This window comes from Corythoichthys intestinalis, chromosome 2 (assembly GCF_030265065.1).
Source record: "Corythoichthys intestinalis isolate RoL2023-P3 chromosome 2, ASM3026506v1, whole genome shotgun sequence".
In the NCBI taxonomy this organism is placed as follows: Eukaryota; Metazoa; Chordata; class Actinopteri; order Syngnathiformes; family Syngnathidae; genus Corythoichthys; species Corythoichthys intestinalis.
Window position 1 is genome coordinate 544,054 of NC_080396.1, and position 17,615 is coordinate 561,668.

The 17,615-nt window shown below is 40.7% G+C and overlaps 1 protein-coding gene across 3 annotated transcripts in view; it reads right to left on the minus strand.

The window, feature by feature from the left end:
* The window catches only part of LOC130906476 (FERM and PDZ domain-containing protein 4-like), a 77,791-nt gene that overhangs the window by 55,889 nt on the left and 4,287 nt on the right, over positions 1-17,615 (minus strand). Inside the window, exon 1 of one of the 3 annotated variants that reach the window (XM_057820876.1) lies at positions 16,482-16,804. The exons of the other annotated variants lie outside the window; for them this stretch is intronic. Coding sequence (XP_057676859.1) covers positions 16,482-16,531 — 50 coding nt within the window. The 5' untranslated portion in view covers positions 16,532-16,804. Of the gene's footprint in view, positions 1-16,481; positions 16,805-17,615 lie in introns of those variants that run through there. 3 annotated transcript variants of the gene reach the window in all.

Consider the following 17,615-nt stretch of genomic DNA (forward strand, 5'->3'; position numbering starts at 1 on the left):
TTTGGTCAGGTGATCTTTCATTCCTGTGAATTTTTCTAATCAGAATTTGATGATTTTTGTGTCTATTTTTGGCCTAATTAGGGCACGTAGAAGGTTATAGTACAGTTTCATTATAACAGTTCATACGTATAGATGACATTGTGCTGAGAGAAAAAAAAAAATCTGAGATTGTTAGCAGTTACTTATTACTTGAGTATTCTTTTCGCCGAATACTTTTTCAGTTGCGCTTGAGTAAATTTTGGGGATGTATTTTGAAGTAACGCTACTCTTAATGGAGTAACATTTTTGGCTACTCTGGCGTACACTAGGACATTTACACTATAGTCTGAAAGAATACCATATTTCATTCCATCGCTGCCAGCCCCCCATTCAAACTGGATTGGACATAACATACCAGTTGACATGGATTTGATGTCCATCACTGTCAGTGAATGAGTTAACTGACGTCCATTTGCTAACGCTCCACATGCCTGTAACATCTCTATTTCAACAAACCAATGAGTGTTTAGGTTTAATCCCGACATAATTCCCCTTATTATGTGAGTCTGAATATCAATCAAGATCATACCTCATACTGTCATCATGATAAATAACCTCCTGTGTGTCTTCTCATTGAAAATGAGCAATCTGCCGCATTCCCCAGCTGTTTAAGGGGTCGCCCGTGCGAGCCTAATGTATGCTGCGTAAAGATACCCGACCAAATCCTTTAAGAAGACTCAACCGGCATTGTCAAAACCACCGTAAGTAGTCAGCTCATTATACAGTCGTTTCTTTTTCAAACTCAACATCTCGCTAAGCAGGAAATCCATTATGCTAATTTAGATACTTAATGCTTTAGCATCTAATCCATTCCACCTCAAAATGCAGTCCCCAGAAATTGCATGAAACAACATAAATTAACCAATAAAAGGCAGTGAAGTTGTTACTCCAGTCTGCCAAAGCATTTAAATATGGAAGAAACAGTCATGATGCTGCAAATTTTCCTAAAGCGGAGGCGTAAACGTCAAATGTAATGATATTCATCCGTTCGGATTGCTGTCGAATCTGCGTCCAAGGTATTTTAACACTTGTTTCATTCCTAACAGATACGCGTTAGACCAGGGGTAATCGGAAACCAGGTTGGATCGGGTTTTAAAAAGTATAACTGTCATTGACGACCAATCAGTTTTAACTAGGGATCGAACGATCGCTTCCAGCCCCCTTAGTCAAACTGAATTGGACGCCTATCGCCGTCGAGGGCTGTGAAACCAGATGTCAGTATCTGTCAATGGCAGTGAATGAGTTAAGCAGTACAAGTAGCGGGGAAAAAAATTGAGAGAATGTCCAGCAACAGCAAAAAAAAAAAAAAAAAAGTCAAGAAAATCACAACCAAAATAGCTCCATTTATCACATTGGGTTACGGACGGTAGCTTTGCATATATTTAAAAAGCTACCATCTATAATGTTCTCGTATTGTATATCTATATGTTTAATGGCGGTTCTTCGGCACGCCACCCAGCCAAAACCGCATGACCCACTGACACCAGTTGTACACCTAAACCAGTGGAATTCTCATGCAACACAGGCTCTCAAACGTTTTTTTTTTTGTGGGTGAGAATAGTCAAATTTGAAAACTCTACTTGCTCTACAATTGTTGTACAAATCACATTATTTATACATTCAACAATTCAGGACGCTAAGCAGCACAAAACCTCTATTCAGTCTTTGCTAAAAATGTACGGTTCGGCCAAAATTAGCCAAAAACATACCCATTCATTTCTAAGGGGCAAAATTTCCCATTGATTTCCAAAGGCAAGGCAAGGCAAGGCAAATTTATTTATATAGCACAATCCAACACAAGGCAATTCAAAGTGCTTTACATCACATGAAGACCATAAAAATCATATTTAAATCAACACAACGTAAAACCCAAGACAAAAGATCGCATTTAATCACAGAATAAAAATAAATAAATAAAAATAAAACAAAAACTACTACTAATAATAATCATTGAAATCAGCAACGGAGATAAGCACAAGAGGAATAGAAAGCAGGTAGATTGAAATATATAGACAGTTATGGATATGCAGTGCCAAACAAAAGCGTTTTTAGCCCTGATTTAAAGGAGCTAACAGTTTGAGCATACTTCAGACGTTCGGGTAACTTGTTCCAGAGGTGAGGAGCATAATAACTAAATGCTGCCTCACCCTGCTTGGTTCTTGTTCTTGGAACATGCAGAAGACCGGTTCCAGACGACCTTAGGGGTCTAGATGTCTCATAGGAATCTAACAAGTCTAGCATGTATTTTGGTCCAAGGCCATTAAGTGTTTTGTAGTATTTTATAGTCTATCCTTTGACTCACTGGAAGCCAGTGTAGCGATTTCAAAACCGGTGTAATGTGGTCCAGCTTCCTTGTATTTGTGAGGACTCTGGCTGCAGCATTCTGTACTAGCTGCAGCTTCCTGACTGATTTTTGATCAAGACCTGTAAATATACCGTTGCAGTAGTCCAATCTGCTGAAAATAAATGCATGCATAAGTTTTTCCATGTCTTGTTGAGTCAGAAGCCCCTTAATTCTGGTTATATTTTTTAGGTGGTAATAAGCGGATTTAGTGACGGACTTTAGATGGCTATCAAATTTTAGGTCTGAGTCAATAATTACACCCAGGTTTCTGACTTGATTTGTAGCTGTAAGTGACATTGTGCTAAGTTGGCTGCTTATCTTTGACCTTTCCTTTTTTGGCCCAAAAATGATCACCTCTGTCTTCTCCACATTTAACTGGAGAAAATGTTGGCACATCCATTCAAAGGCCCGATTCGGCATTCATTTCAGTAGCACAAAAACTTTCATTAACTCCTATTGATTTCCAACCCAAGGAATTTAAAATCAACAGGAAGTTACCCCGAAATGCCTCAAAATCAAGGAGTGACCAAATATGTACGGAGAGTGAAATAAATTCACAGGAAGTGACCCGAGATCTACAGGAAGTCCGAGATGCTTCAAAATCAACAGGAAGTGACCCGATATACCAGCTATCGCAGCAAAACTACCATGGCATATTCTCCAGAAATGGACTTTTCTTAGTTTTTGATGTACTGTAAATTTACTCATGTAAAAGAAAATGTGGAAATTCAATACACTTTTCTACATTGATTTCAACACGTTGTCAGCTTTTGACCCCAGAGCTAATAAAGAGGCAATGTTTAAGTCAGCGGTGTCAAACGAGCGGCCCGCGGACCAGAAGCGGTTCATCGGGTGATCTAATACGGCCTGTGCCACTTTTGTGCCCCAGGCACATCCATTCATTTGCCCTCTCCCTGTCAAAATGGAACTGACCACTAATGGCAACCAGAAAGTTCAAATGACTGCCCTGCTCATAATTCATGCATGGGTTAATAAATGAGTTATTATGGATTTGTGTGATTCCACTTGTTCACATTAGAATGCACAATAGCGCCCCCAACTCATCCGGTGACCATAAATAGCTGGGCGCGTCGCAGATGGCACCAGTTATATTTTGTCATCAGCAAAGGCGAGTTTTGCTAAGTTGCTATTAGCTTAGCGCCACAGAGCTAACCAATTGAATTATTCTTTAGCACGTTGTGGCGTGGCCGTGAGACTGACCAGCTCGCATCGTGCGTGTTTGTTATGCAGAGGCAGACAGTAAAAAGTCGAAACCATCCACGCCTCCTGGAAATATTTTAAAATACAACACAACGCAGAGTCCAGGAGTTCGACGCGCCAAATCGCAGCAGACAAAAAAAAAAGAGGTTACATAAACACCCAGAATATTTACAGTTTTTTCATAATCAGAGTTGATTTCTCATGGAAATACCCCAGAATCAACAGGCAGTAACCAAATAATGAGCAAAAATCAACAGGAAGTGATGTGAAAGTGCCCCAAATGCAACAAAAACACAATAAATCTCCCAGAAATGACCCCAAATCAGCACCCAAGATTAACAGGAAGTTACCCAAAAATGTCCAAATCCAACAGGAAGTAACTTGGAAATGCCCCGATGTGACCAATGAACAGGAAGTGGGCCGGAAATGCCCTAAAATCAATAGGAAATGATCCAAAATGTACAGAAAATTCTACAATGACAAGGGAGTGACCTCAAATGAACTCTTTGGCTTCCACTAACAACAACAGACTTCCAATTAACTTAAACTGGGAAGACTGGCCGCGGATGCACATATTTCAGTGCCATTGACGGAGCTAGACGTCCAATCCAGTCCACAAAGATTGGACGTCGATGGCAGCCGGCGAGTTGGCGAAAAATAAAACTAGTCCATCGTAAATGAGATATAATTGCCATGATAGTGGTCCGCCAAACAAAATGAGTTTGATACCCCTGGTTTAAGTGTTTGTGTTGAATTTGAGAATGTAGGATGAACGGAAGCTTCTTGTGAGGACAATATTTCATAATATTTGCTGTGGGCCAATAAAAACTGCATTGTAAATCTCCACTGTAGCTCTTTCGTGGGACAGTTATTTCCGTGTTGCCTCTTAGATAATTGTTTTCCTCTATGAGCCTACAGGCATACACAACAACAACAACAGTATTGAACAAACATCCACGATGGCGCCTTGTCAATGAAACTTGCCATCTCGCGCATACTGCGCAAACAAGTTATTGATGCAACGGCCTTGCTGGTCAATGGTGTGATCAGCTCTTTCAGGCACATGCACAACATAAGCGCTAAATACAGTAGCTATATATAACATTGGCTCTTGGGCAGTAGTCATCCTCAAATATGCAAAATGGTATCGCCTTACTTTGCATTCATCTACATTCTTATGGAGGTGCAGAGAGGTGAATAAGGACACTCAACTTCCTTTATCCATAATGGACCACCCTGATGAATACATAATGTAAGACAAGAAGTACTTCATGCACCCATTAGTTTTTAGAGGTGATCGTTTTCTCATTTTTTTTTTTTTTTTGCAAATGAAAGTTAAAACTGGGGTTGATTCTAATTACTAATGACTTATCTTCTTTTGTGTCTGTTCCATTGCTATTTATTAACTCATCGCCTGCCATTGACAGAGGTGGCGTTACATTTACTTGAGTCACTTTTGGAGAAAAATGTACTTCTAAGAGTAGTTTTACCTCGCCATTCTTTTAACGAGTTGATTTGTGAAGAAAAAAGGCTACTCCTACTCCGCTGCTTTGGGCCACACTACATTTATTCTACATGTAAGGATTTGACTTCATTTTTGCCAGAGATGCCCATCGCAACAATAATCCCTGGGACTCATTACAAATCAGACATACTGTAACAATACAGTCATCGGACCACACACACAAGCTAGCGGTCGGAAGTCCTATGATCACGCCGGCATGTTCAATCACGTGGCGCCTTTAAAGTGCTGTTTTAAAAAAAACATACGGCGTTGCCATCAACCTCTCTACCAGTTTTTATTTGGCACCAATAGACCACGGAAAACTGAAGATATGATATGTTGTCATTTGATGGTAGGAAATATGTTTTCTCCACTAGAGAGCACTCCTGCTCTTTGGATGGGTAATGTTTCATTTTTGTAGTCGGGATTCCATGATTTTTGTGGGGGGGGCCTAATATGATCATCCAGTAGGTTTTGGTACAATATAATCATAATAGTTTATATAGATGACATTCCGCTGATAAAATACCATCTTTTTAAAAATAAATAAATCTGACATTGTAAGCGGTCGAGTACGGGGCAAATAAATCGCAGGAAGCAGTGTTGCCAATCTGGCAATTTTGCAAGCCTCTTGGCAACTTTTTTGAAATAAGCGACGAGCGACAAATCTAGTGATTTATTCAGATTTTTTTTTTCTTCTCCCACAACGTTATTCCTCTCTCCAACAGCTTCCATTACAATGACATGCAAATGAGAAATTTTGCAAATTAGGCGATGACGTCATCTAGTGACTTTTAGGACAGCAAATAGCTACTTTCCTTCTCGGGTAGTCAGCAACACTGCGGGAAATTGCCGTCCTCATTTTCATTTACTGTGCGATTATTGCATATCGTGAAAGGTTTACCTTATAGTCTGAAAAATGCTGTCATATATTTTATTCACTGATCACATCTATGCCTGGCGGCACGGTGGAAGAGTGGTTAGCACGTCAGCCTCCCTGTGTGGAGTTGGCATGTTCTGTCTGTGCCTGCGTGGGTTTTCTCCGTCACATCAGATTGTGTTCTCATTACAGAGTGTGGGCGGTGTTCCCTGGTCGCACCTGTGTCCGATCTCGTCAGCAATGTATTTAAACGCAGGCGACCCAAGGGAGGGTGCCGAGATATTTCCCTGCTGGTCGCCAATGGACGGTTTGCACTCTCGATCGTCTGCCTTCCCCCTTCCTTTTTTTTTTTTTTTTGAATCCTCTACCCTGTGCAGGTATTTGAGTGTCTTAGGCTTGGTTCATACCGCAGGTCTAGGGTTAGGGTTTATGCATAATTCAGATTTCTTGTCATATGTTTTGTTTTTTTTCAGCGTGCCCGTTCAGACCACCTTTGTCCATTGAGCCCGTTCAAGTATCACGCATGCGCACTAATTTGCAGTCCGAGATGCGCTGTGCAAACTGAACCATGCGCAGGAGCATCAAAACAAACGGCTATGGGTGATCATGTTTTGATTTCCAAAAAAAAAAGACCCAGATAACAGACATAAATAATCCCCATTTAGTCTTACATTCAAAGTTTATATGGATTGATGGCACGCATAACGCACAAATAAACAGACAGTTTGCCCTGACTCTCAGTTGTGTAAGAAACCTTGAAATCTTGTTCATTTGGAGCACAGAAAGAAAACCGAGCATTCTCAGGCTTATCCCCCCCACCCCATTGTATTATTATTTTTTATAACTGTTGTGAAGCTCACCTCTTTCCGAAAAGCCACATTCAAGCTAGGCGCTAACGCTAACGCACAGCTCCATCGCTAACGTAACGCACTCTCTTGCTCTTTGCTGAGGCATGAATTCCAATTTGGGGGAAAATTTCTGGAAAAATGTGGCCCAGATCGGATTTTAACCACATACGTAAGTGACCTAGATCGGATTTGTGATGGTTCACTTTTATGCGACTTTTCTCGTTCAGACCGTCAAGTTAATGCCTCATTCGAGTCGTAAAAACGGGGGGGGGGGATCAGATTTGTGCATTTAGACCTGCGGTATGAACCTCGCCTTTAGTTTGTCACCTTGTTGGCTCACTGTCTGCCACCTTGGTTTACCCTCGGGGTGGTGATTGGGGTTAGTTTTAGTGATCCCCGTCGACCTGCTGTTGTCGACCCTTTTATGTCATCCCTTCTTTTCACGATCGTGTGTTTTTCTTGTACACTAGTTAGTAAACCTTTGAACGCAACCCTTGTTGTCGACTGCTTCGGGGTCCAACCTTGTTTTCCGCATTCACGGACCATAACGTTCTCCGGTTTCCTCCCACATTCCAAGAACATGCATGTCAGCTGATTGAATGTGCCAAATTCTCCGTAGGTGTTCTTGAATGGTTGTTGGTCTCCATGTGCCCGGCACGGCAACGGCAACCAGTTCAGGGCGTACCCTGCCTTTCGCCATTATTAGCTAGGATGAGCTCCAGCATCCCCGGATAAGCGGTTAAGAAAATGAATAAATCTCACCCTAACCTGTTAAAAAATAATTATAATAGTCAGTAGAAACACTGTAAATAACCCTTCTGAGAAAATGAAGTTTAATTCCAGAAAAGATGGGAATGAAAATACGTCTATCTGCTCAGGATTTCAGCAAACAACAACGAAATCCATTATCCGCGAATGGAGAAAAATGGAAGAGTGCTGAATCATCTCAAGAGTGGCACAACGACATAAATTACCCTAAGGGCAAAGTGGAGATCACAAAAGAACCCAAGGCAGTGTTTCTCGAGCTGAGGCCCACTTATTGCATTGAAAAAAAATCTCACTTCAAATTGAAAACTTTTGCCTCTGTAAAGTCTTTCTGGTCAATGTTTTATCAACAGGATTCCGATAAAAACAATGTTTTTCAATATACATTTTTTATTCATTCATTTTTTATTTCTATTTTTACTCGGTGCGAAACCTGGGCATGTTTGGATGAACACATAGCTGTGATTCCTGGCAGGAATAGAAGACAACAACAAAACATGCGAAACTCAACAGATCTCATCTCAGTCTGTTCAGTCCGTTGAAAAGTCCGTGGGCCCCGAACAATTTCCCATTCACCGCACGTAAAATGAGTAATATAAAGACATTCATTTGGTAGTACCGTATTGGGCCGAGTATAAGACGGCTCTGACGACCCCCTCTTTTTCAAGACTCAAGTTTGAAAAAAAGACTTTTGGAACACCAAATGAATTTTTATACAGAAAATAATGACAGTACATCTGAAACAAATGATCATAACAATACATTTGAGAGAAAAAGCATGTTATTTTGCCTCATTCAAATCTTAATATCTGAACATTTAAATATGTAAACAAAAGTGCAATCACATTCGTAAATGAATGACTTCTGTTTATTGAAATGCAAATAAACCAATCCATTTTGAAACAACAAAATTGCAATAACTGCATTAACTATCAAAGTGAGGTCCAACTGTAACTGTAGTCTTGAAACAAATCGGAATAAGGAAAAACATTGCAATAAAATAATGCAAACTGGTTAAACTTGAGAGTAGCTGAGATCTGTCATGACAGAACATCGCTTCAGTGAGATCTGGCGCCATCTAGCGTCGTGAATGGGTATAATGTCTAGACCCCGAAAGTAAGACGACTCCCACTTTTTCAGTCTTATTTCAATGCAAAAAAATAATTCGGGCCAATACGGTACTTCAATCTCTAATATTAGAGTTGTCCGACATTATCGGGTAGACGGTAATATCGGCTCATGGAAGCATTTTCAAATGATTTGGGAAAATATTGACATTGGTTTTTCATAAATGGTTTTGGGCCAATCTGCACGTGGCCTTCAAAGTGAAATCAGAAGCCTTCTGCCTTTGTACGAGGCCTGCTCACAGATTAGCACAGCAGTTATGCTTATGGAAAATTAGATGTCTCCAAACCAAGATGCTTGGTATTTGATATGTGAGCAGTCCATTTGCATTCACGGTGCAAACATTAAATGAACAATAAATAATTGAAAAATCATTCATTATATACTCATTACATATACAATGGTATGAAAAAGTATCTAAAGCTTTTTGGAATTTCTCACATTTCTGCATAAAATCCCCATCAAATGTGATGTGATCTTTGCAAAATCACACAGATGAAAAAACAGTCTCTGCTTTAACTAAAACCAGCCAAACATCTTTAGTAATAAAATCTTTGCAAAAGCCTGGCAAAATTGTCATTGCATCGCCATGTCCTAGTGGCTCTTTGCTTTAAGAATGGGAAATGGCATGTAATGGCGAATGATTGCTTTTTTTTTCCATTATGGAGATTTTGTCTCATTTCATTTTATATTTATATGGGACATTCGTTCTCTATTATTCCAGTTGAAGTTCTTATTTTTCACAGAATGTTTCATTTATTTGAAAACCTTGAAGTTGTTACATTTATCATTATTAAAACATCAAGTGGGGCATCACAATGCAATTAGCCATAACATGTTAAGTGCACGACCGCATACGTCGGTAGGTATCGGATTTTTGGAGTTGGACAATATCGGTTAAAAAGTCACGATCGATCGGACAACTCTTAACGCCAAAAGCAGTTTTGAGCCACACAGACCTCGCATCGCCAGAAGGCACAGCCCGTGAAACCGAACAACACAGAATGACTTCAATCCACAATTTGAATCTTTTAATTGATGACGTATGACTTGATTTTCGTAACATCATGACTTTTCTCCTGGAATTTCACAACTTCTTGGCAGATCATTTCCTGCGCTGAAACACTGGTCTAAAGAGATATATTAATATAAGTGTTGATGACTCAACAAAAGGGAAAATGGCCTCCGTGTTGGGATTCCAAGGCAAACATTCCTACTGAGCAAAATATCGTGAGTCATGTTATAATCTTGTTACACGTACAGTCATGTGAACAATTAGCACACCCTACGGAAGCATACGTGCCCAGGTCTGGCCATCCAAGCAAGTTCACCCGAGAGCAGACCGCAAAAGAAGTCTCCAAAAACCTCATCACGGGACCTACAGCAGGCTCTTGCTACTGTTGATGTGAAAGTGCATGCCTCTACAGTACAATCAGAAATAGACTTTCATGGGAGGAAACCTTTGCTCTCCAAGAAGAACATGGAGGCCAGACTGAAGTTTGCCAGAGTGAATGTAGACACTTCTGGAATAATGTTCTTTGGACAGATGAATCTAAAGTTGAATTATTTCGACATGTTTGGCGTAAACAGCATTCCGGGAAAAGAACCTCATACCAACTGTGAAGCGTGGAGCTGAAAGTGTCATGGATTGGAAATGCTTTTCCGCAGCAGGACCTGCTCACCATCATGGAATCCACTATTGTGTATCAGAGGGTGCTCAAGGAACATGTGAGATCATCTGTGAGAAACTTAAAGCTGAAGCCAAACTGGACCCTGCAACATGACAATGACCCAAAACATGCCAGTAAATTCACCAAGGACTATCTGAAATGGAGAGTGCTGAAATGGCTGCGTCAAAGCCCAGATCTTAATCCCATTGAGATGCTGTGGAAACTGGCTGAAAAGCCTCAAACATCTCACATCTGAAAGTATTCTGTGTTGAGGAATGGGGCAAACTTTCTTCAGACCGATGTCAAAGACTGGTCTCACTGAAGTTATTTCAGCCAAAGGGGGGAAAAACTAGCTATTAGGTGGAAAGGTGTCCTACCTTTTTCCTCAGTTAGAATATGCATTTTTGTTGATATATTTGGTGTAATGGATAAAACAATGTCATTTTTTCTTGTTTAACTGCAATGAAAACTTCCTTTTCCAGAGATAAAGAAAAACTTGACATTGATATGTGAACATTTCTTAGTAAAGAACTGTTTCATGGGGTGTCCTCTTTTTTTCACAACTGTGAATGTATCACAGCATTTCAGAAAATGGACATTATAGCAACCGTCAAACATGTTGGTGATCGTGTTAAGCACCTGGACCACTTGCTGCGATTGAAAAAAAGAGCGAGTTTAACTATCAGCTCATGACCTCAACTTGGGTTCTGCACAGGACAATGATCCTAAACGCAAACACAAATCAACTTCTGAATGGCTTGTAAAAAAAAATGAAGGTTTTGGAGTGGCCTCTTCGAAGTCATTGATTAAATCTCTGCGTTATAAAGAAGGCTGTTCGCGATGGAAAACACTCCAGTTTTGCACTGTTAAAATAAGTTAAAACCGAATGCGAGATAGGCCGAGCTCGAGCGTTTTTTTGTTTTTCATCGCTCCGTTTTGATTTATTCTCCTGACAGGCAGGCAGAAAAAGATTGGAAGTACCTGCCAGCCAAGTAATCGGCCTCTGACCCAATTGGCCTCCAAGTCAGTCTAGCTTTAACTGCCCAATCCCAGCACCGACATCATGACATGCACTAAGGCTGGCCACAGTTTCAATGATATATAATTAAAGAGCGATGCTCTACTTACTCACTTTAATAATCCCACACCAATTATGAATGGCAGTGTTTATGCACTTCAGGTAGGGATTAGTGAAGTGAAAATTGCAAGGTCCCTTTCTCTTTCAGTGCCATCGAATCCGTTAGGAGGATTATTTTTCACCAATTTCAAAGCCCAAATGTCTCGCCATTCCGGAACAACCCTCCCAACTGTTTCGCGAGCGACACGAAAATCCAAAAGAGATGCAACAGCAGTTGCCGAGTCAACATTCAAATATTTGGAGTATCGACGCTTCGGAATGGCTACGACAACAGCTCGCAAGATGTAAAAAAGGGAGCGCGTAGCCCTACCGTCTGTCAAACGGAGACTCGGCTCCACCGATTTGATTTCTCTGCTTTTCGGGCCACGTGTTTCCCGGCCAATGACCTCTCGCCCAACTGCTGTAATCCTTTGACAATGATGCGGCGATCTGGCGCCTTGTCAATCCTGCAGACTACTGCCCATCAGCAGATGCGGGACTTCATGATTAGGTTCAAAGCAGGAAAAAAGAAGCTTTTGTTTGGGTTTTTTTCTTTCTTTCGACTTTTCTTGCCAAATCTCAGCAAAATGATAGGGACACATGCTGACAGCAAACAACGTCATATGAAATTATTGATTGTCAAAATATGCTTTAAGCCTATTACAAACGTGACACGCTACGTTTGCCGGAAGAATGCGTTCAAGACTATGTCAACAAAAGGAAACTTGGGACAGGGTAACTAGACTTGGGACAAAACTTGGCTTGGCGATATATCGTGTTACGATATGCATCGCGTTTGGGAAAAAAATGGATCGCAACATATTGACTTCCACAAGTTTGAGTAGTATAATCGATACATTAAATATTTAATCAATATCACTGTATTGACTAAAGGAATATTGTATTATTATGTACCGTATTTTCGCACCGGCCAAAAACGCACAACAAAGAGGGGGGAGTACACAAGTCGCACTGGAGTTTAAGTCGAATTTTGGGGAGGTCCTTTGATTTAATCTGAGACCAAGCACAAACATTACAGCAGTAATAAGACAGAAAAAAAGCACTAAATAGATATGTTAAAATATTAACAGCTCTTCAGATAAGCAAAACTTCTCACTCCAAATCCATTCATGTCTTCAACTTCAGTATCACTGTGAAATAACCGCACCAACTTGGAAGCAGAGGGCATGCCTCCAGTGTAAGTATCATTATATAGGTCACAGGCCCGGCCAAACTATGAAAAAAGTGCGACTTATACGTATGTTTTTGCACAGATCAAAAAAAAAAAAAAAAAAAAAGCATCTTAAGGGCAGCTTTTTGTTGTTTGGGCATGTTTCCATTGTTCCTGTTGAATCATTAGGATATTTTAAATAAATAATGGCCATAAATTTGTTTGGCTACTTTATTAATTAGTAATGTACAATGCATTGATAATCGTGGTAACCGCGATCATTGTCAATATTGCGATCATCGAATCGTAACACTCTGAATCGTAATGGAATCGAATCGTGGGGCGGGCGCCTAAGATGGCACACCCCTAGCTGACACAGGTCTGCCTATTAAAAGTATACGATTGAGGAAGGTCAGGCCAGCCCGCTTTAAATTGTTCATTCATGTACGTGCGTTTATTGCTTCCTTTTTGTGTGTCATCATCTTCTGTCATTTAAGAGAATAAAGAAACATGCAAAAAGTGGGACTTTTTTTTTCTCCTTCATGACCCAGCAACTTTACCACAAGTAGCCAACAGCCATTTTGTAAGACTCAAGCGGCAGGGTGGATCAATTCCCGCTCATAACGTGTCAGCGGAAAAACAGGCTGCCACCCATTTCAAAAATAGTGACAAGTAATCGCAGCTCATTAAATCAAGGGTCATTCAAACACACGGTTTCAAAACGAAAATAAAATGATCAAGTAACAACAAAACAAATAGCACAACTATGAATCAACTCAACAACTGGAATAGTAATGGCAGAAATAATTAGCAAAGAACATGAACTTTATTTAGCACCGCATCGCATGCCGGGAGGCATGAGGCGAGCGTAGCGATATGTCGTACGACGACGGCGTTGACAACAGGTGGCCACAGATGTCGTCTGTCCTCCCAAGGGAAGTGAGCAATTTCATTGAACATTGATTGCCAAATAAAGCTTCTTGAAGGAATGAATGGTCGTTCACCAAGTTATATAGTCCTTTTAAAAACATATTGTATCGTGACCCTGGCATATCGAGGTGCATCGTATCATGAGTTTTAGTGTACCATTCCATCCCAAACTATAACCTGTTTTGTCCAAATTCAACCTAATTTAAGTTATTATCAGAATTTGTGTCTGCATTTATAAGTAACGCTTTTTTTTTTTTTTTTCATTCTGACAGTTGTTTTAATATTTGGGTGCAGAATCCAAAAATGGTCGCTGTTTTTTAACCATAGGATCCAATTATTTTCTTCAAAAGAATAGATGCATTTATTTATACAATGCATATTATACACATACATACGGTTTTTTTACACGCAGTTTGACAGATTGGCACCGTTCCAACTTGGAACAATTCACGCGACAAAGTTTACGGTTGCGCAAAAACGCGTGATTTTCGACCAAAAATGCCCCATTCATTTCAAATTTCAAAATGTAACTCGCCCTACATGTCTTATCCAATCCACATCATTTACACATAAAAAAAATCTGGAAATTAAGGTGCACAAAAGTGATATACAGTCTTTGCCAAAAACCACCCAAATTTGACAAAAACATCCTCCTTTATTTCCAAAGGCCTCATTCAGTTCCAACTGGAAAAAAAAGACCCGATATCAACAGGAAGTGCCCTGAGAAATCTACAGGACGTGGTCCAGAAATACCCTAAAGTTAACAGGAAATGATCCAAAATGTACAGAGAGTGCCTCAAAATATACTGGAAGTCAGCCAAAATCAACAGGAAGTGACCCTAAAATCAACAAGAAATGATCCAAAATGTACAGGAAGTCACCTCGGAATGCCCCAAAATGTGCAGGAAAAACACTTGTTAGTACCCTGAAAAATAACTAGATGTGAAAATTGAGGTCAGTTTTGGATTCTATACTCAAAAATTGGTTCAAAACAGCTGTGAGACCAGTTCTTAAACATTTGTTGCCCAGTGTTACGAATATGGAAATAGAAGCTATGCACTACATGATGTTGTCAGAGTTCCGTTTTTTTTTTAATGACAAGTGGTCAACTGTGTGCAAATTAACAATAGTACTTAAAAACACAATCAGCCGGGCTTCTCTTGTCCACCAATCTCTGATGTAATCTCCCAGTGTTTAGCAATTACAAGAACTTGGATTGCATTGCATCTCCAAGCCTCCTAGGATTATGCAACATTCACGTGCATGACAATTCAACAAGCCAGATGACATATGGCATGACAAGCACAATAAGCTTAGGGAGGCCGTAGACAAGAAAAAAATGGGATTCATCAATTAACTATTCAGTATTTCAGATAGCGCGAACAAAATCTAAACAGAGTAGGAGTTTCTACTTGTGCCAACATTCACCATGCATACAATCTCAAGACAAACTACTAAACTTTTAACCAAAAGACTAGTGTTGCACTGGTACTGCTGAGGCACTAAAATGACGGAGTGCCCTATTTTTTGGATGATAATTTTTTTGTCATAGGGAGGTGCGATTTACTACATGTGAAATTACTGACGCAATATTCTATCTTTTGACATGCTATTTTCACACTAACCCACAAGAGGGAGCTCGAGGCTTGTGTTTCAACATTAGCAGTAACTTATAAAAACAACTGAGAAGGTCTGAACAAAATGGCAACGAAAAGAAAATCTTTCAAGATGACATGGCAAATAAAAATGAGACTTTTCCTCTTCATTGCGCATTTTTGGGCCGGTGCGATAATGACGGTACTAAGAAATGCCGACTCTGCACAATATGTACTTTTCGAGGTGTAGTTTCAACCGCTGCTTGCCCTATCCAAGACGGCCACCAGCTAGGCACACCGACTTAGAAAAACAGCGCCCCTCACTCTTCCCAAGAGGATAGATGTTCCGTCCTATGGTGTACAATCATCCTACTGCTGTGAATTGAAATGAGTATCAATAGTACATGGACGTCCAATCCATTTGAAGCGGGAGGGTGGCAGTGAATGAACCTTCCCATCAATTAGTTTGACACGAGCAGACACCCACCCAGTTCAAATGGATAGTACTAGCAACGATTTAGCTTTGACACTAACCAACAAATTGAGATAAAACAACTACTGTGATTGTTTATTTTAATGAAGAATGGAACATTCAAGTCGGTCCTCTAGTATGCACACCTTAATCCAAAACCAAGCTTTTTCCATCGGGCTGTAGTCAGAACAGCTAGCGCTAGCTTAACACATAGCTCTTACTCCTGAGATGAAGCTAATATTGGTACTAGGGTTGCACCGATAAGACACAAAAATGACGTCGTCGCAATAAGTATTTTTCGACATCTACCGTCCCATCCCTTCCCAAGATGGCCGACAGCTATGCAAACCAACTTCAAAAAGGGGCCCTTGTTGCCCTTCCCGAGATGATAATACACGAGCAATCATCCTTCTGGCGTGACATTTAAAGAGTTGATCACTAAACCTCCCACTTCCAATGGATTGGACGTCTCGTGCCGTCAATGGCAGACGATGCGGTTCAAAAAAAAAAAAAAGTAATTTCTTCTTCCTCTGGCCAAGATGCACCCTCCTACCAATTAGTCCATTACTAGTAGACTTCCAATCCATTTGAAGCGGGAGGGATGGCATCAGACAAAAATGAGTTAAGCAGTATGTGTCTAAGCCATCAGAGCAAATACTTAAGTATACGGCACATTGAAGTAAAAAGTATTAAGAAAGAAGTTTTAGATGTATATTGTTTTTAAAACTTGGCAATGGGACATTATCGGCCAATATCGAGTCTTAGGCGCACTGTTACAAACCGGTCAAATTAAGACTCACTTGAAAACGTTTAACCCTCCAAGTTCATCGTCGTCATCACACGGTTCCATCTTTAAAGGGAGATGTAGCAGTCAAGAATTTCCCGTCTTCGGCACCACCGACACTCAAAACGGCCAGAAGACGAGCTCTGTGATCCAACTTCCACTTCCTTTGAATTCCTCAACTCGGTGTCCTGTATTTTTCTTCTTTTTTTCCTTTACTGCTGACTTGGTGCCAAATGTTCCAGCTTAGCAGTACTGCACAGCACCGCCGGTGATGATGATGATTTAGCTGGCATCTGGGCCAGCGGGGATAGACTTCATTCACACATACTGTACACGAACAGACACGCACGCGGGGACACGCGCGATCGCGACTCCGCCACACACGCAAAGCATCTCATGCACCGAGAGATCCTGACACAACTAGACGTGTGATAAGCCGGGGCTCGCAAATGGAGCGCGTGGACACAAATGGCTTGCGGATCAATATGCACCGACGGCTGCCAGTGTGCAAATGAAAAGTTATCCAACTACAAGTACTGCAACATATTTTTCAGTCAACAAGTCGCACAAAAAAAAAAAAAAAGTCGCACTGGAGTATAATTCCAACCTTTGAGCGGTATTCTAATTTATCAGAGATGAATTGGGAAACACAATATAAATAAAAGTTTTGCTACAAAACGTGTCTCCTAAATTCGATGGTTATATGGTTTTGTGATATGGTGACTCTGGATCCAGTCCTCCTCACCTGGGTCTCTCTACTGTTTTTGCCTTGATAAATGATTGCTGTCAACTCGGAATAAATTGTCAACTTGTGTTTCGAAGCCTTTTTCCATCTTTTAGAATGGAGTCAGTACAAGGGGTTAAAACTAAGGCGAATGCGAAGAGTTTGGCCTTTTGGCCGGGTTGTAAGGCTTCCGCCGCCCCGGGTCGTTGGAATTGCGCTAGCGCGGTTCGGCCGGCGTGATTCCGGCAATCTGGCTAAAAGGTCAAATTCCTTCAGCGCATTACCTCTACCGTCCTCTAGATTGAAGGAAAGAAGTCACCGTTCTCTCGTCCAAATCAGTCTCCTTTGCAGTTTCCAGGCGACCGTAACAAGTGATCTAATTGGAGGGCAAACAGCCGATCGGTGTACTTCCGCCAGCTCTCCGGA